Source organism: Lycium barbarum, chromosome 12 (assembly GCF_019175385.1).
Source record: "Lycium barbarum isolate Lr01 chromosome 12, ASM1917538v2, whole genome shotgun sequence".
Classification (NCBI taxonomy): Eukaryota; Viridiplantae; Streptophyta; class Magnoliopsida; order Solanales; family Solanaceae; genus Lycium; species Lycium barbarum.
The window spans coordinates 84,068,829-84,094,374 of NC_083348.1; the positions used below are offsets into that span (position 1 = coordinate 84,068,829).

At 34.9% G+C, this 25,546-nt stretch overlaps 3 protein-coding genes across 11 annotated transcripts; 2 read left to right on the forward strand and 1 right to left on the reverse strand.

Moving 5' to 3' along the window:
* The first annotated feature begins 2,178 nt into the window (after nucleotides 1–2,178).
* LOC132622579 (glyoxysomal processing protease, glyoxysomal) lies at nucleotides 2,179–15,372 on the forward strand. 3 transcript variants are annotated; one of them, XR_009575940.1, is made up of 17 exons: nucleotides 2,179–2,297; nucleotides 2,475–2,516; nucleotides 3,540–6,276; nucleotides 6,364–6,410; nucleotides 6,806–6,992; nucleotides 7,306–7,353; nucleotides 7,455–7,535; nucleotides 8,146–8,289; nucleotides 10,470–10,592; nucleotides 10,747–10,850; nucleotides 11,217–11,302; nucleotides 11,388–11,482; nucleotides 11,572–12,280; nucleotides 13,851–14,037; nucleotides 14,427–14,518; nucleotides 14,737–15,208; nucleotides 15,334–15,372. XR_009575940.1 is itself a non-coding variant. In XM_060337198.1 (17 exons), exons 4-17 carry the CDS (start codon nucleotides 6,211–6,213, stop codon nucleotides 15,000–15,002), a joined length of 2,235 nt encoding a protein of 744 aa, XP_060193181.1. In that variant the 5' UTR covers nucleotides 2,179–2,297; nucleotides 2,475–2,516; nucleotides 3,540–4,405; nucleotides 4,478–6,210; the 3' UTR covers nucleotides 15,003–15,372. The 3 variants fall into 3 exon arrangements, 2 of the variants coding, with proteins under 2 accessions (XP_060193181.1, XP_060193182.1); XM_060337198.1 differs by having other exon boundaries at nucleotides 3,540–4,405; nucleotides 4,478–6,276; nucleotides 14,737–15,372; XM_060337199.1 differs by lacking the exon at nucleotides 6,364–6,410 and having other exon boundaries at nucleotides 3,540–6,303; nucleotides 14,737–15,372.
* Nucleotides 15,332–21,073, forward strand: LOC132622581 (mitochondrial arginine transporter BAC1-like). 7 transcript variants are annotated; one of them, XM_060337203.1, is made up of 8 exons: nucleotides 15,332–15,388; nucleotides 16,838–16,929; nucleotides 18,044–18,133; nucleotides 18,514–18,615; nucleotides 18,798–19,070; nucleotides 19,141–19,329; nucleotides 19,458–19,556; nucleotides 19,631–21,073. In XM_060337203.1, exons 2-8 carry the CDS (start codon nucleotides 16,846–16,848, stop codon nucleotides 19,766–19,768), a joined length of 975 nt encoding a protein of 324 aa, XP_060193186.1. In that variant the 5' UTR covers nucleotides 15,332–15,388; nucleotides 16,838–16,845; the 3' UTR covers nucleotides 19,769–21,073. The 7 variants fall into 7 exon arrangements, with proteins under 7 accessions (XP_060193186.1, XP_060193185.1, XP_060193184.1 ...); XM_060337202.1 differs by having other exon boundaries at nucleotides 15,334–15,388; nucleotides 16,812–16,929; XM_060337201.1 differs by having other exon boundaries at nucleotides 15,353–15,388; nucleotides 16,803–16,929.
* A 1,790-nt stretch (nucleotides 21,074–22,863) lies between these two features.
* LOC132623964 (squamosa promoter-binding protein 1-like) lies at nucleotides 22,864–24,732 on the reverse strand. Its single transcript, XM_060338779.1, has 2 exons — nucleotides 24,314–24,732; nucleotides 22,864–23,298 (listed from the first exon to the last, which is right to left on the reverse strand). Exons 1-2 carry the CDS (start codon nucleotides 24,604–24,606, stop codon nucleotides 23,181–23,183), a joined length of 411 nt encoding a protein of 136 aa, XP_060194762.1. The 5' UTR covers nucleotides 24,607–24,732; the 3' UTR covers nucleotides 22,864–23,180.
* Between the last annotated feature and the right edge of the window lie 814 nt (nucleotides 24,733–25,546).

Here is a 25,546-nt window from a genome sequence, read left to right on the forward strand (position 1 = left end):
TGTAGAAGTGGAAGACCCTAAGCATATCCTCAGGGGTTGTCCACTATCAAAATGGATATGAAATAAGTTTATGTCATTGAATGAGATTAAATTTTTGAATGAGAAGACAATACTGGAATGACTTGAGGAGATCATAAACAATTTGGGGTAACAATTTCGGGTGATGCTTTTATAATGTTATACTTATATTTTCATTTATGTGACACATAGGAAAGAGCGAAACATAAATTTAGTTGAATAAAAGTTTTTGCCTGATGAACTTCTGTGCAAGCAAGGCGAAGATTATGCTAAGGAAATTTATGAAGCATGTCCTTTGCCAATATCAATATCTAAACAAGTTAAACTAGTAGGTTGGTCGCTACTTTGTGCGGGAAAGTTGAAGCTTAATACTAATGGCAATATGAAAACGCAAACTGGAGATGCTGCTTTTGGAGGGTTCTTTAGCGATGACTGAGAACAATGGATGTCGGGGGTATTCAGATAATATAACAAATCTCATTACAAAGCTATGAGCATCAGATAAGGTCTGAAATTATCAAAAGAAAAAAATTACAAACAATTAGAAGTGAAGACAGATTGCTTACCTACTGTTGTCAAATTAATCAAAGAGGAGGACATACAATGTCATCCTACATCCTCCTCTTAGGACAATTATTGAAGATTGTCGTTATTTGTTGGAATGAGCAAAGCCACCATCATATACATTTGGAGAGAGACGAATAAATGCACATATTTTTTTGGTCAACAACCACAAATGTGAAGAGAATTTATTACTTTGGGAATTTACATTTAAGAAAATGAAATTTATTTTACTAGCAGATTTAAGACATATAGCTTATGAAAGATATTAAGAAGTTTATTTAATTTATCATTGTACCAAAAAATAATAGGTCAAGACATGACATTATTGAAAAATAAATATTGGAGCAGCTTAGTTTTTTTTTTTTTTTTTGGGTAGAAGGGCAGCTTAGTGCTATGAGTATTGGAAAGTGCTCTAATTTATGCTTGCTGCAATCCAGATTCCTTGGCGGTAATGGGTGCTCGAGCACCAAAAATTAACACATGGGTCCGGCCTTAGTCACAGGAAAAGTTAGATGAAACGGATTAAAAAGAAAGTAAGACAAATAAATTAAAAAAATAAGTATTAAACACCTAAAAGAAAAAACATATCAAAAGGAAAAAATCGTTTTCTTGTTGTTGGAGTAAATTCCCTAAAAGGTCATTCATGTATTGATAACTGCCTTCTAATATCACCTTTATTTCTTTTAAGACTAGAATATCACTCAACTATCTATCACTATTTTCCTCTAAATATACTAATCACCATAAATCCCTCCTTCTCTCATAGTTGGCGTGCCATGCCACATAAAATTCTATTTTTTTAATAATAAATTTATTTTACTCATCCAATCCATTTAACTCAACCCAACACAAATTCATTCGACCCAACGAGAATTTTGTGAGAAAATAACCCTTTATAAAGATTCGAACAACTACTTCTCTGAAAATTATTTTTGGGAATTATTTAAAATATTCGAGACAGCCCTTATTACTCGTTCCTTACAAATATTGCCAGTGTCTACTACCTTTCTTACCGTAGAAAGTGAGAGCTCTTTTCTTTAAGGAATTTTAAATTATATGTATGGACATTATAAAGATTTTTTATACTATTAATAAATTTTATCCATTCTTTTAGAAATATTCTATAAAATTCATGAAATTTTATCTGTATTAATCGGTTATTATTATTTTCATTAAGTTATTTGTTAATGATTATCATGTATATATGCCTGCAGCTACTTGAGAAACTTTTATTTGGGACAACTATTTAGTAGATGATCATTTTTTATTTTACCTTGCAATTTACGAACCTAAAATTTTGTTAGTTATTTGAGAGATATATGAACAAATATTATATTAGATTCGTGTTTAATGGAGAGTTGAGTTAAATGAATTGAATGAGTTAAGCAATTTATCTATATATAATAGGAGATGTAAAAACATGATGTGATGACAAGTGTCATCACCAGAAAAATCACAATTAAATTTTTTAAAAAACAAATAGAAAATAAAAATAAAAAACTGCAAATTGACAAAGATTAGGAAAACTGAGTAACCAACTGAATGGGACAGTTTTAATCACGTTTTAGCAGTTTACATCTGCTTTGGTTTCACTCATCTGAAAATAATCTCTTTGTTTCGCAGAATCTAACTACATACAAAAACAAGGAACAGACCGAATAAGGCTATAGCAAAAGAGACAGAGATGGAGTCGAAGATAAGGATTGGCGGAGCCGGTTAGTCTCTCTAATCTTCTCTAATTAATTCCTTTAGATAAAATTACAATCTCCTCAAACTAATTCAGTGATCAAGCTTTTTGGGTTAGTGGGATTCCATTCCACCAGAGGTATTCTTCATCAACAGTATGTTGTAATTGGTATACAGTGTAATGGTTTGACATTGCTTTCCTGCAGTATGGTCCTTCAGATGAAGATTTCTGAATGAACTACTCTTTGGTAAGATCTCTCTTTCTTCATTATTTTGAAATATTTATTGGCTGGATTTCTAAAGTTCCTGCTTGATGTCTTTTGCTGTAACAACAATTTGTTGGGTATATTTTAGTTCCTATTCTTTGGATATAACTTTTTGCAAGAATTTCGCATGAACGTCAGAAATTGTAAATAATATTCTTTGTCTTTGCTCTGTGTTTTGGTCCTAGCATTGCCATATAACTCGGTGAGTATGTGAACCTTTAATTCTATATTTCTTAGAGATTACTGTTTTTGTTATCTTCATTCTACTTCTGAATGTTTTGTGTTTGTGTCAATCTTTTTTTTCTTCTCAATGACGAAGTGTACCATTTTGTTGTTTTGTTTAATGGATGAAACATGTTCGTGTTTCATTGTTAATTTTGAGGAATTTGATTATTTGATCAGAAGCCTCTTATGAAAAATTCTATGTGCATCGGTGCAGGTTCTACTAGATGTAACTAAATTGTTTGATAATATGCCTAAAGTAATTAAGACAAATTTTCGTTTCTCCTTCTTCACACAGGAGTGCTATGACTTGCACATCATTCAACAGCCCAAGAGGTTCATTATTTACTACTACTAGACAATATTAGTAAGCGATATGTCGTTACGTTAAAGAATGTCTTTTGAAATAATATGCATCTGCTTCCATGTATATTTCAATTGTAATATCACTGTTTAATTCTGCAAACAAACGAATATTTAAATAATGGTCTAAAATGCCAAAAAGAGAGTGGTTAGATAGAAAAGATGTCACATTATAACAACTAGAAGAATATAAACAGACTTGATTAATATCAGTCTTAAACTTTTTAATGTTATTTCTCTTACTTGGTGCATACTGCTGTTTTCCTGTTTCTAAGTTGTGATGTTGTTCAAAAAAATTGCAAGGCCATTAAGTGCTTTGTACTGTATGTTTGTTAGTTTCAATTACATATGCTTTAAAAAAGTATGTTATTCAAAGAAATGTTGGGTCATTGTAACAACTTTTGTATCTTTCCTTTGCAGAAAGAAGTCATCAAATTAGCAAGAAGAACCTTCAAAGCATATGTAATTGAAACTAACAAACATACAGTACAAAGTCTGAGGATAATTAAATGCTTATTCTAAAACCCCACCAGGAACCAGGTGCAAGTATGTTCTCTGTGAAGTTGTTGCTCTATTAAATGTTGGAAGTACCTACACAAACATATGCAAGTAGAATATGTCTACTCACTGTCGAGCTACAAATTTTATCTCATTTATATGTGCAAATCAGATAATATCACACGAATTACCTTTCTACACCAAACTTGGTAAGTTCATAGTTTTCATGTCCGTGGCTTCAATTATTGGAAAACAAAAACTTGCATTCTTTGATTGTGCTTCATTCCTTTTAATTTGATTATGACAGTAAGTTTATGTTCTTGCAGTTTCACGATGGACCAGTCGGTCCTTTTAATTTGATTATGACAGTAAGTTTATGTTCTTGCAGTTTCACGATATGACCAGTCAGTATTTTCTTGAATATAATCATGCCAATCATCATTATTTTTTTTTCTTTTCAATTTTACTTGCTGAAAACTTTGATCCTATCTACCTAAAGCTTGGTGCTTGTGCATTCTTTGTCACAATTTTTTTCTTTATGACATGATAGCGATTTTGCTTAAAAGTGTTAGGTCTCTTTTATTTAATTATGTAGCTAATGGATATCACAGAAGAGATGTCCAGTGAGTAAAGAAGATTTAAAGAGAAAGGATAACGACAACATCTTTAGTATCATGATATCGCGGAGAATTGTTTTGTGAAAAGTGGACAAACTCTTTGCTTATGGGAAAAAGATGCTATATCCTTGGAAGATATATGGTTTACCTGAGTTGTTATGCTGAAAAATGGTAAGGATAAATTTGTTAGGACATAAATCACAAATATAAGATTTATTCTTTCTTAAAGAGTGGAAATGGCAGGAACTGAAATCTTGGGGCAGGCAGGGACTTCCTAAAGCATGAAGTACATATGGAACACCATGCCAGCTTGAAATATGATGGTGTATATATGGAGAGAAAGAAGTAAAGGAGTTATTGAAGGAAAAATCAAAAAAAAAAAAAAAAGAAGAAGAGTTTTTGAAGGAAAAATCAGCAACACTGAAGATTAATTCTTACAACAGCTATTCACTTTCCTTTGGTGAAAATTAAATTGGATTTTGTAAATGAAGAGGAATTCCTACTACCGGTTATAGAATCACAAAGTAGCTAGATATGGATCACTTCTTTTGATTTTTTTTTTTTAGGAGATAATTTGGACTCATAATCTTTTCTGCTATTCTATCTATAAGACAATTTCCATTTCAAAAAAATAAAAGAAAGTTGATAGTCCCGAGTGATGGATTTTCTACCAGATATTGTTCCTAATTTTTCGGTCTCTAACAATATGTGGACTTGAGATAATAAGGGGCATTGACACATTTGTATTCTATAAAATCAAAATTGCTTCTCTATATTTGTATACAAGTTGCAGAAGTATGTATCCCAGCTCTATTATCTTGCCCCTAATTCGCTTTTACAACCTATTTATATCACCCTAGCCACCTACCTAAATAGTGGAATACATACAAATTGTCGAAGACCTCAGTTTTTGCCCATTTTTATTATAAGTTCTTTTGATGAGATAACTACTATTCAGAGTTTATTTTCTTTATTTAGGTACTTCTGTCTGATGCTATAACTTTGCACCGATTTTCTTGACTTTCAGAAATTAGGTGTAAAGTTACAGCTTGCTTATTTCTGTGGATGGAAGACTTTTTCATATGCTTTGCTGCAAAAAAATATACCCTAATGAAAACAAATGATCTCTATATATTTTGAGCAATCTTTTCTCTTCGCATAACACACTCATTCTAGAACTTGATCACTTGTTTTTTAATTGTTCTTTCCTTCCAATGTTGTAAATGATCGCCAAGAGTAATCTAAGAAAGGAAAACAACAAAGCAAATCCCCGGAAATAAAAAATGATTTCGTTGTAATAATGGCCGCATATATACTGTTTGAAGAAATGATCAGTAATAAAACAATATCAGCTACCAATATCATAGGAAAATGTTTAGTCTATAAATAGATTGATCAATGAAATGAGAATATAAAGTCTACAATATATTACACATGGTTCATATACATTTGTTTCTATTATCTCTCTCCCATTTTTTTTTTCTTTTTTCTGAAATGATCTGCGCATTGCGCGGATATGTATACTATTTTTTTTAAAAATAAAATATTATGTGACATGATATGTCAACTAGAATCGAAGAACTATTTTATGTGTTTTAGCATATTATGAGTATAATAGTGATAATTTGGGTGATATTCTAATCCTAATAAAAGTTATATTAAAAAGACAATTCTAAATACCTTCTAGAAATTTTGCTCGCCGTCGTTGCCACTCTAGGCAACGTAATAGATTCCAAAAAAAAAAAAAAAAGTAAAAACTGGAAAAAGGACAAATAGTAGTAGATATAAATGTTTAATTGAAAAAGAGTAGATAGTCTCGATTGCCTTGATTTTCGTGAACCGCAATCCAACTGCCATTGTCAGCCCATAGCTTGCTTGTAACCATGTTTCGATTCTCCAAATTATTGCTATAACATAACTCTGATTCTTTTAAGCTCCCACTGGGGTTAGCAGACCCCCAAATTATCCTTCTTCTAATGGGTCTTCCTGAAGTCGTCGATGTTGCTCGCAATTATGCCGTCATGGTCAGAATTCAAGGCCCCGTAAGCCCCAAAATTCATATAAGACATGTATATAATTTTATCTTATTTTACTATTTGGTATTGAGTTTTCTTTTATTGTTCTTCAAGGACCCTAAAGGCCTGAAGATGAGAAAACATGCTTTTCACCTTTACAAGTGAGTAAATTTTGTATTACAGTTCTTTATTGAGTTAAATGATCAAAAACACACTGAACTATGCTTTTTTCGCGAGTTTCATACCATAACTATTAGTTGTTACCTTTTCTTACCTGAACTCACCGTGTCTGTATTAAGATACTCCTCAGCTATTAGTTGTTCTCGTTTCCTACCTGACCTATCATCATCCTTCATAGGAAAAGGGAACAATTAATCGTTGAGGTGTGTTGTAATATTTAGATGATGATAGTTCAAGCACAAAAAGAGAACATGTGATAGTTGGGGTGTGAAACTCGAGAAAAAGTGACAGTTGAGTGCGTTTTTGACCATTATCTCTTGTTTGTATTTATGTACTGAAGTGGAAGTCTTAAAATTGGGTGTAATTTTGTGGGCAGTTCTGGGAAGACGACACTATCAGCATCTGGGATGCTTTTGCCTAGTTCCTTTGTTAATGCTTCGGTGTCTAAGCAGATTCCGGGTGAAAACAAGTTGCAGTCTATTGGAGGTCACTTCTTGGTTTTAACTGTTGCTTCTGTTATTGAGCCATTTGTTGTGCAACAGGATAGAGGGAGCATATCAAAGGTTGGATTTTTAGTCTTCTTTCATTGATAAATACTCCTCAGACTCATTTTATATGATGATCTTTGATTGGAGAAGCTATTTAATAAAGAAAGAACCATATATGTATACTATAGTAGAGGTCATCTAGTTGTCCTTCACATGACATGTCAATTCCTAAAAGAGCATGTAGAAAGGTAATTGTTGAATGGTTGAAAATGGAAAGGGTGTGAATTGTAAAATGGAACATCGGGAGTATTCTCCTTTTTCCGCGGGGCCTTTACAAAAGATTTTCCTGGTGTTTTTTCATAGTTCTTTTTGTTTTACCATCTTGCAGGATAAGCCCAAGCTGATTCCTGGTGCTCAAATTGATATACTGCGGGAGGTATTAATATGAGCCTACCACGAAAAGAAATCTGTAGTATAAGTTCTGATAGGTTCGTTGATATTAAATTGATATTGGATGTCCTTGTCCATGATTCACAGGGAGAAAATAGATTGCAGAATGATCTCAAAGTGACTAACAAGGAGGGTTTGAATTGGCTACCTGCGGAACTCCTAAGAGTGGTACGACATTGAGAAGGATTTTGTAATCTGAATGATGATTATCATAAAACCCGTTATTTTATCTTATGTATGGCTTTTATTTGGATTATTGAATGGATAAGTTGCTCTCGTTTTGATGCATGCATATATATTCTAATCTGATGTCATTTGGTATTTTGTGCCAGTGAACTTGCCTTGTCTGTGGTAATGATAAAGTTAATACTCCCTTCATTTCATATTATGTGGCGGTATTTGACTAGGTATTGAGTAAAAAAAAAAAAAGAGAGAAGATTTTGACACATACCAAAAGCGCCTTTAGAACTGGTGGTCTTAAACATATCATCACATTTCTATGACTATAAGAGCATATGCCATCAAGGGTAAAATGGGATGTCTAATGTTAAAGAGTTTTCAAATATGGAACGGTTCATTCTTTTTGGAATAAACTAAAAATGAAAAGTGTTGTATAAAATAGAATTGAGGGAGTACCTAGTTTTGAACCACTTAATCCTAGTGTTTGTCATGGGTTCACTGACCACTTTTATAGCTGGTGTTTTTCTTTGTCACTATGTTATTATTGATGAAACATGAAAAGGCATTTGATACTGTCTGTATGGTGTTCTCGCTGAAGGTTGACATCCCTGTGTCATCTGCTGCTGTCCAATCCCTAATTGAAGGTTCTTCTAGTTCAATTGAACATGGGTGGGAGGTTGGTTGGTCCCTAGCTGCCTATGGAAATGCCCATCAATCATTTACTAACACTAAGCGCAGACAGGTATGTTGTTTCCCTTGTTTTTCACTTGCACACAGTAATTGTGTAACCATAAAAATCTCTGCACCTTTATGTATAAATGAGTAAATAATATGTAACTATAATCTTTATACCTTTATCTATAGATGATTAGTACAACCAAATCATTAGATGTGGTAGAACCACTCACTGGGCCTTGTCAATACTTCAAACCATTATCTAGGTGTGTTATTAATGAATCTGATTTGTGTAATAAAAGTTATCTGCATACTTGATCTGTCTGGAATATAGGTAGAGTAAGCTAATATTTGGTTTCGTAGAATGTAGTTTGTGTGCGCTCTTAGATATCTAATGACATATTCTTTGCGATGCTCGTTTTCCACCTGCAACTGAGCTCCAAGCAGACTCTTACCATGTTGAAGGAGGTGATTTTTTCATTAATGCATAACATAGTCATAAATAGGATTAACATGACAATACTTTTTTTTTTTGGTCAAATAATAGGATTAAAATGATAATACTTTCAAAAAAAAAAATGATAATACTTTCATTCAAAGATGAAAGTTTAATGTCGATCAGACCATATAAGCTAAATTCTCTTGCCGGCATATTTTGATTGGCTGCTATAGATCCTTTGTCATTTTTCATGAGTTAATTTCTGCTATGATCATACTTTATGGTTCAAAATTCAAAAGTACCTCATAAGATAACTAGTTATATCAAAACATAGCAATTTTTTTTTTCATTCTTAAATACTAAATAAATCACGCACCAATTTCTTTCGAGCAGTATCAGAAATTCCATTATACTTTTTGTCCTACGTCTAAAATCATGACCACCTTAGGAGTTGTGTCTTCTCTTTTCTCTTTCCTGGCATAACGCAGTATGGGTTTGAACTAATCCGTGCTGCACAGCGCTTACTTCTGCGAGTTGCGGAACATGCCTTCCTCCATATATTTAGCATTAGCTGCATTGTCGATTGTGTTTCTTCTGAATAGAACCCTTTAGATGTTCTACTACCTCTTCAGGCTCTTCTCATAAAAGACTAAAAGAAATTCATGTAACGAGTTCCTTATTTCATGCTCCGATAGACCGATATGACATTGTTTCATGTCTACTCATGCCAAAATTGTTTCCACCTTCTCATCATGGAGTGTATCACCCACCTATTTACAATTGAAAGTTATAATGGTCTGGTATCACCTCCCAATATCTGGATACAAGGTAGTCCACTTCCTATAACACGGGGGCATTTTTCCAAACATAAATTTTACATTTGGAACTCTAATTCAGTAAGCTACTCTGGTCACATTTATTTTTTGTATAAGCATTCAACAGTATTGTTGGAAAGGAGCTCAATTGAGTCTCCGGATGTCAAGTGCAAAATGGCATGAGAAATGGAATTCTCTTCCATGAGTCTTTGACTGTCCATCTTAATCTAGCACTACCTTCAGGATGGTCTAAACAATATTTGCACTGAATATTCTAGTCTTTTTTTGTTTTCTTTTGGATGAAGACACGTAATGTTCTAGTCTTTATAGGCAAAGGTCTATCAAGATTCTTGTCTCAAAGGACCTTCTAGCCTGTTTGGCCAAGCTACCAAAATCTGCTTATTTTGAGAAGTGCTTTTGCAAATAGTACTTGTGGAGAATAGCAGTTTGTGTTTGGTTAATCAATTTGAAAATCACTTTTGCAGTAAGTTGTGTTTGGCCAAGTTCCAAAAGTGCTTTTGGGGAAAATCTACCTTTTTTTTTTTTTTAAGCTTTTGAAGAACAACTTTTGTTATTACTGAAAAACACTTAGAGCCTGTTTGGATGTGCTTATTTTAAGCAGCTTATAAGCTTAAAAAAAAAAAAGGTTGGGGTAGCCCAACTTTTTTTTTTTTGGCTTATAAGCTGCTTTAGATAAGCTAAATCAAACGGGCCCAATTATTTTTTTGAGCTTATTTTAAGCACAAAATGACTTTAAGCTGGACAGCCAAACACTCAAAAAAGCTGAAAACAGCTTATAAGCAACTTATAAGCCAATCCAAACGGGCTCTTATTTCTTTCCTAAAAGCTTGGCCAAACAGCTCAACTCTTTAAATAAGGACCTTTTAAAAAAATAAACACTTTTGGCTTCTCAGAAGCTTTGCAAACAAGCTATTAAAACTGATTTTGTAGATTGATTATCATGTAACAGGAACTCTCAACTGATAATTTCAGGTTGAGCAAATTTCCTTCCCAAGTCAAACTCCAATGGTGGAGGCGCAGTCCAACCTTCCAAGTGTGATAGGAACATCGACTACAAGAATTGCTCTTCTCAGAGTTCCCTCAAAGCCATATGAGGTCTCAGGCTTTTACTGCACTAAGTGGCATCAAACTTGTGAATGAAGCATGGCATTGCATTTGGCTGAATGAGCTTGCTTTTTTGCTGGTAATTTTTGAAAGCTCCATTTAGTAGGTTTTTGATGATAATGACTGGCTTAGTATTTCCTTTCAGGACCTGCCTACATTAAAAGTCTCCCCCTGGAGTAGGAGAGGCGATCTTCTTCTGGCTATGGGTTCTCCTTTTGGCATCTTGTCTCCCAGCCACTTTTCCAATAGGTAGTTGCTTTGGTATTGTTTCTACTATATGTTGTAATTACAACTTCTGTAATATTTCCATCCTCGGTTTTCAGCATCACAACGTATGATAACTGAATTTTCATGCTGTGTATCTTTAATCGACTCTTAAAATCAAAGCACTGGTGTGTTTCTTGTTGCTAGTGCTAAAAATGTTTAGCTCATCTTTCCTTGAGTAACCTGTACCTGTTGCAGTCTCGAGGGTCTGGATCTTTCTGGACTTGATAGAGATGTTGTTGGATGATTATTTGTCTGCCAAGTTCTGATCATGCTAAGGATTAGTTTCCCCTTTGTTCTTGTTACATCTCCTTGTGTAAGCTCTAATTTGGTCTTTTTGTTGCTATACAGCATATCAGTTGGATCCATTGCAAACAGCTACCCACCTAGTGCGCTGAATAAAGCTCTGTTGATTGCTGACATCCGTTGTCTCCCTGGTTTGAGCTTTTACCTTGCAGTTTTAGTTAATTAATCCTTTCCATTTTTGGGTACTTTTATTAGGTACGGTGCTTTATGTTTCAGGAATGGAAGGAAGCCCAGTGTTAGGGGAACATGCAGAGCTTATCGGTGTTCTGTCTCGGCCACTCAGACAAAGGGCTACTGCTGCTGAAATTCAGGCAAACATTTAATACTGAGCTCTATATTCTTGCTGAGCTCTATCTTCACATATACTGCCTTAATTTGATATTGAAGAATTGGGTGGCAGATGGTGATTCCATGGGAAGCTATTACATCTGCTTGTGGTAGCCTGCTTCAAGAAGAGCCAAAAACTAGGAGAGAGATCCATCTTAATAATGCAAACTTAGTCAGTGTTGAAAAGGAGTCACCCTCCAATACTATTCAGGATGGACCCACCAATGATACTCAAGAGCATCTCCCAACAGGTCCTGTTCCCCCATCCTTGATTGAGAAGGCAATGGCATCTATCTGTCTTATCACTGTTGATGATGGAGCTTGGGCTTCTGGAGTTTTGCTCAACAAGCAGGGTCTTCTTCTTACGAACGCTCATCTTCTAGAGCCGTGGAGATTTGGGAAAACATCTGTAAACGGTTCTGGATATAACACCAAATCTGATGTAGTTTTCACACCGTCTAATCATGAGCATCCAGGAGATGAGAAATTTGACATTCACCATAGGAATAAACATTTGTTTCAAAAGGAACTAAAAACTCCAATGTTCTTTGCTGACAATGAGCGAGGCAGTAGGACCATTCGTGTTCGCTTGGATTTTATGGATCCTTGGGTATGGACAAATGCAAAGGTAGTTCATGTCTCCAGAGGACCTCTGGATGTTGCACTACTACAACTTCAACTAGTTCCAGATGAGCTCTGTCCCATTACTGTGGACTTCACGTGCCCGTCCCCTGGATCAAAAGCATACATTCTTGGACATGGGCTATTTGGACCACGATGTGGTATATCTTGCTTACCTAGCTGTGGCTGGATATGTTCTTGTCTAAATAAAATTTTGGGCCTTTGCTTTTATTTGGACACAAGCGGCATGGCAATCTGAAATTTTAGAATGATCAACAAAGACTTTGTTCATCTTGGATTTCTCTCTCCACCTCTCTCTTCTCTTGTGTTTAAAATTTGTCCGGGAGTGTCGTTATAATCAATTGCAGGATTGGGTCATAATATATCAGTTTCACACTCTTGCTACTGCTAAGATGCATGATGTTTCTCCTCTCAAAATGATGATCATTTGATGACCGATCGAGTAGTTATGAGGTGGTAGCTGTCGTTAAGAAATTTGTGATGAAGCTTCGACAAGGGGATCTTTATGTGTCCTTTAATGGAGAAATAGTAATCAGTTAAGAGGGCTCAAAACTGGTTAATCATTTAGGTAAAGACAAGGGTTCTTCGGGATTGTTTACTGATACTTATTTTAATTTGTAGTCCAGGTTAGTGGTCAATGAAGTGGGTTGAAAACCATGAGGTCTCAGGTTCAAATCCATACTAGGTGATTTCTTCCCATCTGTCCAAGCCTTGGTGGACAGAGAAACCCGGTACCTGTGCTGGTGGGAGGTGGGAGGTAGCAGGTACCCCGTGGAATTAGGCAAGGTGCACGCAAGCTGCCCGGACACCGCTGTTATTAAAAAAAATTGGACATGTCAGATGAAAAAATAGGAAGGCTGTTTTGGGGCTCAAACAGGGCTAGTAGAACAAGGAGAAAGGTAGAAGACATAGAAAGGTGTTTTTCTATCTTGGGTTTATAAAAGCCATCGGCACTAAGTCAGACCATCCAGAAGAATGGTCATATACACCTTGGAACTGGGGAATTAAATCCGAGTGTTGAAGTCACTTATCCGAAAAAAGGGGAAAATTCTTGAGTGTTAAGTTATTGTTAATTTTCTAATGTGAAAGCAAGTAAAAATTGAATGGCTTTAAAGAATGGAGTTTTGAAGTAGGACATGTCTGCTAAACTCACTTACTCGAGTCAAGCTGGGGCTCAAGGATGTTTTAGTCCTGGCCACGTTGTTTGTTGTAAATGCTGCTATTGTTTATTGAAACTAGTGTGTTCCATCTTTTTCTTCATAAGGTTAACTTGTCTGTTACATAGAATTTGCTGAACCTTATTTTCTGAAATTGACTATCTTTTTGTGTGTGATGGTGACATGAGTTGAGAGCTTAAATGGACTAGTGAGGATTCATATAGCAACCCCAATTTGTTTGGCGCTGAGGCATAGTAGTTGTTTTTTTGACCATCTTTGTGCACCAAATAGTACTAAATCATGTTGCCTGGAGGTTAAATTGCTTTTCTTGTAAATAATTTTGTTAAGCCCTTTCATTTGGAACATGATGATATGCCATATATTGTTGAGAATATGATTATTTAAATAAAGCGTGGTGCTCTCTCTAACAGGTTAAACTTTTAGATGAGATGGTCACACACTTCAACATATATGTATTTCATATGTTTCATATGAAATATAGACTTTCTTTTGTTGTTTTTTGTAATGTATCTTTCTTTTTCCTATAATATAGACTTCCTTCCATCTGCTTGTGTGGGTGCAATAGCTAAAGTAGTTGAAGCAAATAGGCCTCTGCTCGATCAATCATGTTTAGGAGGACATTTTCCGGCAATGCTTGAAACAACGGCTGCTGTACACCCTGGTGGTAGCGGTGGGGCTGTTGTTAATTCAGAAGGACACATGATTGCCCTTGTAACAAGGTAACTGACTTTTGGATGACTACTGAGGATGCTTATAAATTGTGGATATTTCTTTTCCAGCTTATGCACATGTTACTTGTGATTGTTCTTGAAGTTCAATATAATGATATTGTGGTTCACTGCACTCTGGAGTACTTTGAAAAGTCCTTGAAGAAAAATATTCCTGTTTGTATGTTAACTGTACTTACCCAAAAAACGTATATTAATTGTATGATTGGCATACAGAAAAAATACGGTGTCCAATTTAAGTGATCTGATATTGGAAGGTTGTTTAGTCCTCTCATTTATGTTAATCTTCCCATGTCGTGGTCTTTCGATACTTTTCACCATCCGTTATTGAGGTATTTCAGGTTGAAACTTCATGTCTTCATAGTTTTATTTTGATGCAGTAATGCTAGACATGGTGGAGGGACAGTCATTCCACATTTGAACTTCAGCATTCCATGTGGAGCTTTAAAGCCCATCTTCAAGTTTGCTAAAGGTACTTTATTCGACTGTTCCTGAATCTTGATACTTCCATTCTCAGATAACGGACATAGCTGTTCACAAGATGAAGAACCAAAGCAGTAACTTTTGATCCTTAATGCTCTTAATAAGTTTTGCAACTTAATCTCGGGATATCTGTTCTGCGATTTGTTTTCTGGATATGCTTGGTAGGCACAATACCAATGTCTGATATTTACTCTGTTTTTCTGGCAGATATGCAGGATCTATCACCCTTAGAATATCTTGACAAACCAGATGAACAGCTATCTTCTGTGTGGGCATTAACTCCACCTTTATCTTCTAAGCAAAGTCCCTCTCTGCTTCATCTACCAATGCTTCCTCGAGGAGATAGTAACGATGATGCAAAGGGTTCTAAGTTTGCAAAGTTTATAGCTGACCAGGAGGCCATGCTAAAGAGTGCAACTCAACTTGGCAAGGTTGAACGTCTTTCTAATAAACTCGTGCAAAGTAAGTTATGACAGTGTACCATTAGTCTCACAAACAAGTCAGACATAGCAACGAGGCACGACTGCGCTGATGCCTCAACGACCACGACAACAAAGATTCACCAAAGAGTCTTGAGTCATATGTATACCATAGAAGCATCATCCAAAGGTGGATTATATACCATGATTCGTTGTTGTTACAAATGAGGTTGCCTGAATGTGCAACCAGGGATGAAGAGGTAAAAGACACGAGCTTGTGATGAATAATTGAAATAGATTATAGCTCGACTTGTATAATAAACGTCAATGCGTATGATGTTGATGATCTATTCTTTTTTTTTTTTGTAATTTTTTTTTGGTGAAGGGGTGTATTTGCAATGGTTATGAGGTGGAGTCTTCTATAGCTGCTCGTCTTTGAGGTGTGTTTTTGACATTGTTTTCCACAAGAAATTAACGCAATTTGGGATACAAGAGTACTTTTTGATAACTAAACTAGTCAAACATAAATAGAATTAAAGACATATTCCATAAGGCATTAAAGATTCAAATGTTCTTTTGACTCCTTTTTCAAGTCAGGCTAAAACTCTCATAACATATAATACTAGGAACTGCAAGCTTCTATTTATAGAATGTCGTTAAAAGAAAGGGGTTGTTGGGCAATGTGAAAAAGATACCACAATGGCATGTTTAATGAGATAAAAGGATACACTCAAACCTCTCTATAATGACAGTATTTGTCCAGAAATTTTATAGCCGCCTCTCTATAATGGTAGTATTTGTTCAGAAATTTTATGGCCGCTATAGGGAGGTTTTGTTATGTATTTATATTGACTTTTGATGTTTAGATCTCATTTAGATGCTATAAATAAAAGTACGTAAATAATTATTTTTCTATACTTTTATGTTATAAACGAAAATAATATACTTGTTAATTTTAAAATCTCAATTGATTTTCATATCCCATTAATTAAGAACATTAATAAATTACTAATAAATCCATAACTAGTTGTACCATACTGATAAAGAATTAAAATCTAAGAAACATATGCAGTTAAAATTAATTGAGAATTTAAATATTTCAAATTTGACGTAAAAATTCTGCAATTGTAGGTTTTTTCGTAGATTCCGGTGTCTTAGTGATAATATAACGCTTGAATTGATGAGGCTCTTTTTAATCAACACTTTCAGTGTCACCTTCTGCATCCACTATCTCTTAAAATTTACTAGTATGTACATGACATTAATGATGATTACAATAAATATTTTAATATTTTATTTTTATATATAACATATTTCTTATAAAATATTATTACATAATATTTGAGTATGACTGATATAGAGAGGTAATTTTACATAGAGTGTATCGCTGTCATTATTGTTATAGAGAATAAAACATAACATGAAAAATTAGTTTCGGAGAAAATCAGGCATTTATAGTGAATATTTCACATAAAACAAAGCTGGAAACAAAAAATGTAACCAACCTATTTCTGAATCAAATAACGTCTCATTATTAATTAAGATTACAAATTTAACAACTAAACTAACTATGTTCTATTCCAAGGATCAGTGTCTAAATCCTTACTATTCATATTGCTCCGTTTAAGCTTACCACGGTTTGATATTATTGAAAAGTACTTTCTTTAGTATTAGTAATTCTTAAAATGTCCTAACATAAAATTTAATCCCAAGTAATTGTTAATTGCGTATACGCCTGGTGGAGCCAGAATTAATTCCAAGAGATTGAAATAGAAAAGGTTTCGTCCGTAATAAATGAAAGAAAATAAACATAAAATTTAATTTACATCATTTTGCGATTAATGTTCTTTCTAGTTCATGTAGATTTAAGAGAAGTAATAATTGATTAGAGTTGGAAATGGAGGCGTATAAGGAGTATGTAGCAGGTCTTATGGCCGGAATTGCAACTGTTATTACTGGTCACCCTTTTGATACCGTCAAGGTGCAATCTTCAACCCTACCACTATTTTTTTTTTTTTTTTTGACATTGCTCGTTGATTGCATTTGATTTTGATTATCAGTAGTTGATATGTATTGGTTTGAACAAGGTATGCCATCTTTTCTTCTCTGTAAAATGAGTCATGTCAAAGCTGCTAGATAATTATTGCTTTGCTGCACAATAAAGGAACTTGGCTAAAATGATTTGGGAAACATCCTTAAGTAGGAGCTTCTCGATGCTGCTTCTACTTTTTAATTGAAAATCTGTTTCCAATTGCTGTGTAAATTTTGGCAAATTGAGAAAGAAAAAAAAAAAAAAAAAAACCTTAAGTCCAATACTCAAAAACTATGCTATGTAATATAGGTGCACAATGTTATTCTTACTTTCACGTTTTGCAATCAAGTTGTTAATCCTTACTACCGAATATGCTTAAATTGGGTAACAAATAGGTGCTTTGTTCGTCTTTTCGTTTCTTTTTTCTAAATACGCAAGATATTTTGCTGGGAAAAGCATATTCATCTTCTGTTTTTTAAAGCTTGATAGTTGATGATTTATGAAGTAAAGCTTTGGCAAGTTTGAGTAAAGCTTTTAGGAAAACTGATTATCAGATGGCAAACTAGGCTATAGTTTTGTAGGGAAGTGCACCACATAAAGTATTTGTGGTGGATGGTAGACTTCATTTATGCACTAAGAAGACATCTGTCCCAAATCAAATTTCCAACTAACTGTATCAGTTTTATCCCAAATTTGGTGTCCGCTTTCCTAAAAAGGACTGTACTGCTTTCTCTTGTACCATTCAATATTTTCCCGAAGAGGCAGTTATAAAAAGAGTATTGGACCGACTTACTTTGATAATGTGAAAAAATTCAATCTGTATTTAGAATTGACACTATTTTCACTTTTTGGACCCACTTCTTGTACGTGCGTAAATCTTCTAATCTTGTTTTACCCATATAAAATATGATACTTGAGACCGTGGGAGTATCATATAGGTTATACCGGATTAGGTGTTAGCAGTGGTTGCAATTCTGTTTGTCCGCCTATTGAGATGAAGTTAAGCGAATTTGACAGCTTGAACATCTATGAGTTTTGAAATATTTTAGCATGTATTTGTCAGGTGAAGCTCCAGAAGTACAACACTGAAGCAGGTGGAGTGAAGTACAAGAATGGTTTGCATTGTGCTACTAGGATATTACAGACGGAAGGAGTATTACTCTTAACTTTTTCCAAGATTGCTGTCTACCATTATCTATCCTGTTTGTCCAATGTTGTTTAGCTAGGAAGTTCTGATCTCTTTATGTGGATGTTTTGCTTGTAGAACATGGGATTCAAAAGTACATGTTATATTTTTCTGTTGTCTGCAATCCAATGCCCTATGTTGGATAATCCTTTCTTTCTTGTATATATTTATGTTTGGGGAGATGAATGCATGCATTGCACGGCTGCACGCACACACACACACACTTGCGTGCTGCAACAAAATTTCTGGTTAACAAACTCGTATGAAGAAAACCAATTTGAGGAAACATCTTCTTTGTTGGCATCGCCCAGAGGGCCTGCTGTGCTGATCTACATTTGATTTGGCAGGTCAAAGGGCTTTATCGAGGAGCCACATCTTCCTTTGTCGGCATGGCCTTTGAAAGCTCACTTTCTTTTGGCATTTATTCCCAAACAAAACGGTTTCTGCAGGTTCATTACACTTTAATTCACATTATAATTTGCTGCTGATAAATTCTAATAGTTGCACTTTTTTATGTTGAAAATAAGCTGGTTTCACAACCAATAAACTAGCATCTGCTGTTTAGATAATTTTGCAATTACATGTTGCAGGTAATGACTATTTTTATGAACATCTGTTTTTGCTTTTAAAGGGAGAAGTAGATGGTGGTAAGCCCCAGCCTCATGCAATAGTCCCTTCTGCAGCTTTTGGGGGAGCTATTATCAGCTTCATACTATGCCCGTCAGAACTGGTGAAGGTAAGTGATGCTAGAATTCTTAACTTCCCGCTTTACTTGGAGTACCATCTTTGTAATGTTGTTTTCCAGTGTAGGATGCAAGTTCAGGGCACTGATTTTATGGTACCGAAGTCCACTAGATTCACTGGGCCCCTTGAGTGTGCCCTCAAAACAGTTCAACAAGAAGGGGTGAGAAATTTCTTGATCAATGCCTCTTAGGCTTAATCAAGCTGTGCCTTCAAACTGACAACCTCTCCAGCTTACAGGTATGTTTCGAGGAGGCTTCACAACCTTGCTGAGAGAATCTGTGGGCAATGCTGTCTTCTTTAGTACTTATGAATATACACGATATTTCATGCATCTACAACTGAAAGGTGCTTCATCTGATTCGAGCCAATTGATTGATGTTGGAGTTGGAATAATGAGTGGTGGTCTTGGTGGTATAGCAGTGAGTATTATTGGTTGAAGTTAATTCCTTATGGCTTCTCCTTACTTATTCTTTGATAAGATACTGTTTGTACTCTCAATGTGGAAGTACCATATGTAATTTCATTCGTGCTTCTGATTTTTCTTCAGTTCTGGTCTGCTGTTCTGCCAGTGGATGTAGCAAAGACGATAATTCAAACTACCCCAGAGAACAACCACCCGAGGAATCCCTTCTCGGTTCTGAAATTGGTATTTATCATAGTCTCTTGTACTTTGAAAGTAGAAATACTAGAGAGAATGCATGATTCAGTTCATTATAGTAGATTTACAGGAGATCTGGACTTAGAGGATGCTATACAGGTTTAGGTCCTACACTGGTAAGAGCTTTTCCTGCTAATGCAGCAGCTATTGTCGCATGGGAGCTGTCTGCCAAGCTGTTGGGGATTAGGCGTGACCAATAATTAGTTTTTGATGCTGCTTATTCTTCTGCTTGCTGCTGTTTTAAAGCTTTAGTGGCTCTTGACAAGGTTATCACATGATTCTTTTGTCATGACATTGCTGCACTACTAATACTCTGGCACAACACTTCTGATTTCTTTTAGTGATTAATTTATTTTTATCAGTCTTTTAGTGATATTCATTTATCATCTGTAATTCTGAGATTTATGGTTCTGTCTGTGGTGTTCCTCTCTTCAAAGAATCAAACAATTAGTTTCTTAGCTAGATTTGTGGTTAGCATTGTTCAAACATGTTAACAGAAATTGGAGTGATTTTCTCAAGACTTCATTGAGATGATTAGCTGCAGATATTATTGATGTTTCCTATGGTTAGAAATTAATATCGAAGGAACTAACTGATAGCCTTACGCACAAGCGGGAACACTTGATGAAAGAAACCTGTCTGGAACAGTTGTATCTTATTAAAAGCAGTTACTACATCTTATCAGGGGGGAAACAGTTATATCTTACTTATAAAAAAGAAAGAACAGTTATGTCTTACACATTTTCAGTTATGAAAGATGGCCTTACTAATATGTAATTCTCCTTGTCATTACACTTATTATTTCTCAAAAAAGGAAGGTAATTCTCCTTCCTATTACATGCTGCATAAATTGGATATTGTCGGTCATCATCAGCCTTCCTTCTGCAAGGAAAGATCTGATATGTGGAGCTTGGTGCATGTTTTCCTCTAATTATGATCTTCCTCTATATAAATATCTTAAGAAATGATTGGGCTTTTAAATTTAGAGGATTTAACTCCTTTCCTCAAGATTTTGCAGTCTGAATGCGGATATCCAGCTAACATGTGCCTCAATTTGAATATTAGACAATCTTGCACCAGCAAGCAGCAGCAAAGAGCATATTTAATACTTGGAGACAAAGTTTAACGTTTAGGCACTGGAAACCAATATTACACGACTCTGCAGTAATTCTTTTATGTAGGACAATTTGTTATGCACTAGTCTAGAAGAACTTGGCCCTTGTGAGCTTTCAGCGTATTTTGGGCACCTTCAGGTATATCGTTCGGTAGATGTTAGGGTAGCTTGTGATACAAAGTATATGCAGGTGTGATACTTCGACACACTGTTTTTTTTTTTTTTTTTGGGGGGGCCTGGCACAAGCCATTTTACGGGCTAAATATCAATAAGGAGAACTCCAAAAGATGTCAACCTAGTTCTGAAGATATCTGGTACATGCCTTCTCCTATAATTTTCTCTGTTTTTCCATTGATGGCCAATTTGAAGTTTGTTTGTTACTGCTTTAAAAGGAATCGTGATCATTTGACATTTGTGTCTTATTGTTTAAGTTCCACTCACCTTTGTTTAGTATGTTAGCTGTCGCATTAATATTTGATGATCTACATTAAATAAAAATGGTAAACCGTAAAACTTTTAGCTTATAACCCCTTGTATCATACATTGATCTCAACCGAACACATTTTTTGCCAACTCAAATATAACTGAGATTAGTAAAAAGCTGAAAGATGCCTCGATTTAACAGGGCATGTATACCTATTTATCTCGTAGAATTTATGTGTACAATGCCAATCGAGAGTTGTTCTGTTGCCATAAGGCAAAAAGCATCTCAAAACATAGAACCTAACTATGCCCATTGGGAGTTGTTCTGTTACCATAAGGCAAAAAGCATCTCAAAACATAAAACCTAACTTAAAGTACAGGGCCCCAAGGCTTTGGTCTAGTGGGGTGATGTGTGGGTTCCGAGAGAAAAGGACCAAAATCATCCATAATGTTTGGGTTTGAATTAAAATCATACATATTCTTTCACATGGAGCACTAATAGTACATTATGTTTGCATAAGTGGTGCACTTTTAGTCAAACTCCCAAATAAATTTAACGGAAAAGAACAAAAATGCCCCTGAACTTTTAGAAAAGGTATAAAAATACCCTTTATTCATCTATTTTGCTAAAACTACCCCTCAATTCAACTTTTTAGCTCATTTATTCCCCTTAACTAACGGACAACACTAATTTTAAAAAAAAAAAAAAAAAAAAAAAAATTTACACATGACATTTTATTACTGAAAAATTGATTTATTCTTTTAAAAAGAAATCTGAAAACTCGTTATTTGTAGAATAAGGAAAAATAATTTTTCAACATCCGTTTCTTTAAAAAACAAATGTAGCAAGCCTTTTATATATATATATATATAAAAACAGAATTGAATTTTCATTAAAACATGTGAAATTTTTTTAAGTTTGGAAAACTTTTTTTAACGGGTGGAAACCCCATTTTTTTTTTAGAAAATTCAATTTTTAAATCTGAAAAATTGATTGTTTTTTTAAGTAAAATGTGCAAAACTAATACTCCATAATTTTCTTCTAGATTTAAAAAAAAAAAAAGATAGTTTTCTGTTTTTTTTTTAAACATAGTTTTTCCATAAAAAATTTAATTTTTTCAGATTTTTATAAAAATCCAATTTTTCACATTTTGAAAAGAAAAAAAAATTAGTGTTGTCCGTTAGTCAAGGTTTTACTCGTTAAAAAAAAGTTTTCCAAATTTAAAAAAAATTCAAATTTAAAAAAATTTCAAGGTTTCAGATTTCTTTTTAAAAGAATAAATTAATTTTTCAGTAATAAAATGTCATGTGCAATTTAATTTAAAAAAAAAAATTAGTGTTGTCCGTTAGTCAAGGGGAATAAATGAGCCAAAAAATTAAATTGAGGGATAGTTTTAGCAAAATAGATGAATAAAGGGTATTTTTATACCTTTTCTAAAAATTCAGGGGTATTTTTGTTCTTTTCCGTTAAATTTATTTGGGAGTTTGACTAAAAGTGCACCACTTATGCAAACATAATGTACTATTAGTGCTCCATGTGAAAGAATATGTATGATTTTAATCCAAACTCAAACATTATGGATGATTTTGGTCCTTTTCTATGTGGGTAGGCGCACGTCTTCAAACTCTGTTACAGACAAAAGCCTCGTATTTAAAGAGAAGAGTACAGGGCGGACCCATTATCTACCAGTTTCGAATTGTGGGCCACTTGTCAAAAAAAGAACTTTATGGAAGTGCAGGTATTGTAACTACAAGAGAAAAATTAAAATAGAAACCTTGTAAAGTGAGTTGGAATGTCAACATGGAAGACTTTCGAGCACCATGTGATACGCATACAGACTATAAATATTTCATTTTACGAATACTAGAAGACAATGCCAGCGGCTTATTCATTTTGTCCTTCCCTTTTCATAAGGAAATGAAAGTAGTACTAGCTAGATTCTTGAAGGTCACAAATAACAATTTGCTTAGAAATCCATAATTGACAGAAGATAGAGAGCATGCTTCAACCACATTTTTTATGTAATTTGCTTCAGAAAGTAGGCGATTGCGCTGCCATTGATGCTGATGCTGCTTCAGCTCGAACTTTCTCCATGAGAATCATATGAAATTTTACGGCGGCGCTCATTGTGGCCTGCCAAACGCCTCCGGCAACTCTTTTTTGCTTCATCAAACTCTCCTAACAGATGAAATCTGCACCTCATCACACAAACAATTGAAAATTCACATTAAAAGCTCTGTTTTGTCCCTATTCATTAGAAAATGATATACTCCTAGACTTTGGAATCTGAAAGCAGCTCATTGGAAAATACATGAGATAGCTGTGGCTGCAGCTAGAGTTTCTTGTCTGATTAGATACACTACAGATTTTCATAGGAAGTAGAATCTTATCTAGAATACCTTGTCGTCAGTTGGGTGACTTCGGAATAAAGAATTGTCTGAAGGATAATCTCTATTTGCATGTGCAGAAGTTAATTGTTTCCCATATCAGTTACCAGAACTTGTTTTTCCCTTTAAAGGAAATAAAAGAATCTTTTGTATGCCAATTTCAGTTGGAATAAAGTTCATCTTCTACTACCTAAAGAAGGGACGAGCAAGAGGCCCTACCCCAGACCATAGGAATCAAATAATATTTATTCGCATTTTGTTGTTCAATTTGAAGAAGCACTTAGGACAGTGAAATTCTTTCAAAGAAAAAATCATCATCATTGCTTGATTTGGCTTTGGTTCCATAACAAGGAAACCTAGAGGATATCAACTCTCTCTTAATTAGATGCAACCATGGTCTTATTAAGCATATTGCAAAGTTATAGTCTAAGAATGTCCATGGTTTATTTAAAAGACCGAGTTTTGCTTTTACACCTCAGTCTAAGGTTAAATAAATGCTGTGTGTAGCATATGTATGCAATGGATTGTTAGCCTTGCACTTTCGTCTCGATGTGTGTGTTAGTTCTTGCCTATGTTATTGGTATTGGTTCTTGATATAAGAGGATTCCAATATGTTGCATAACATGAATCAGCACTCAAGCTTAAATTACCTTCTTCTTTGTTTATTGGCTAATTGATGTGTTGGTTACTGTTCCTCGTGACTTTCAGCTAAGAAAGAACTTTTTGGGGTGCACATTAATTTCCAAGATATTGCCACTATACAACTCGGAAGGCACAGATAAAATTAGAGATGTTCATAAAAAAAGTAGGGGTTACTTACCTGCTACATTGCTGACAGAATCGCTGCTGGAGACAATTAATAAGTACTACTGGAGACTTTGAATGGAACTCGCACACCTTGTGGCGGCGATGGTATGGCCTTGCATCTGCCATATCGGCAGTGCACTGCTCGACCTGGCAACAAGGCTGTGCTGGCCCTCCACCAGATACCTTCCTTCCAGAGGGGGTCATTATCCTCTTCCTTTTGTTATCTTCTTCAGCATTTTCATGTTCCTCCTCTTCTTCTTCTGCTTCATTCATGCTTCTCTTCCCTTCCCATTTGTTAGTTTCCATCTGTGTGAGGAGAAACTAGCTGGACCAAAATGAAGCCAGATGAAAGAGTGAAACTTGAACCAAGGTAAAAAAGAGAAAGAAAAGAACGTGTGAGGACCACGTGGTACATATTTTTCCTTCTATGTGATTGTGAAGTCTAGTAAAAGTGGAGTTTATTTGGTGTTGATGAGCTAAAATACTGATAGGTGTTCCGTACAGAAGGGGCCACAAAGAGGGGTTGGGGGGGGGGGGGGGGAAGCTAGGGGTGGAATTATATTGAAAGTTGCAACTATCTTACTGGCCTCAACTTTCCACACATCAACTTTTAACATGATCTAGCTTTAATGTAAAGAAAAATGTGACCAGTCCATACATAGTACAGGAGATGTGAAGAGCATTTATGATGACTTTCCTAGCCTTTGGAGCCCGTTTGAATTGGCTTATAAGTTGCCTATAAGCTATTTTTAATTTTTTTGAATGTTTGGCTGGCTAGCTTAAAGTTATTTTGTATTTAAAATAAGCCTAAAAAATTAATTAAGCCCATTTAACTTAGCTTATCTAAAGCAGCTTATAAGCTGAAAACAGCTTATAAGCTGCTTTTTTTAAGCCCTTTCAGCTTATAAGCTGCTTTTTTTTAAGCCCATCCAAACAGGCTCTTGATCTCACTCCTAGTTAGTTACCTCACTACTTTTTGTCAAGGTTTTTATTAGCCGAGTCATCAAGCTTCTCAGAGCAATCAATATTCACTGTTTTAGGATGTGGAGAAGCTGATGGAAAATCCAATTTGGTGCTTAGTGGTTACAAAAGTTATTTTGGTCAATTAGTCAACTAGCTGTGTCAATCATGGACAAAAGCCAGTGGTTTGTAGTGAACTCACGCACTCTTTTCCTTAGGTTTTGGAAAGGATCAAACGAGTTGGTGTCGCCCGATGGCACATTTACTCTTTTGCCCTTCATATTTT

Bases quoted from the DNA above. Each gene is read 5' to 3' on its own strand.
- LOC132622579 (XM_060337198.1), top strand. From the start codon at position 6,211: ATGGGTCTTCCTGAAGTCGTCGATGTTGCTCGCAATTATGCCGTCATG. The intron at 6,411-6,805 runs GTGAGTAAATTT...TTTTGTGGGCAG, and splicing joins CATGCTTTTCACCTTTACAA to TTCTGGGAAGACGACACTAT. The intron at 12,281-13,850 runs GTATATCTTGCT...CCTATAATATAG, and splicing joins GCTATTTGGACCACGATGTG to ACTTCCTTCCATCTGCTTGT.
- LOC132623964 (XM_060338779.1), bottom strand. From the start codon at position 24,606: ATGGAAACTAACAAATGGGAAGGGAAGAGAAGCATGAATGAAGCAGAA. The intron at 23,299-24,313 runs GTAAGTAACCCC...GATGAGGTGCAG, and splicing joins TTCTGTCAGCAATGTAGCAG to ATTTCATCTGTTAGGAGAGT.
- LOC132622581 (XM_060337203.1), top strand. From the start codon at position 16,846: ATGGAGGCGTATAAGGAGTATGTAGCAGGTCTTATGGCCGGAATTGCA. The intron at 19,071-19,140 runs GTGAGAAATTTC...CAACCTCTCCAG, and splicing joins AAACAGTTCAACAAGAAGGG to CTTACAGGTATGTTTCGAGG. The intron at 19,330-19,457 runs GTGAGTATTATT...ATTTTTCTTCAG, and splicing joins GTGGTCTTGGTGGTATAGCA to TTCTGGTCTGCTGTTCTGCC.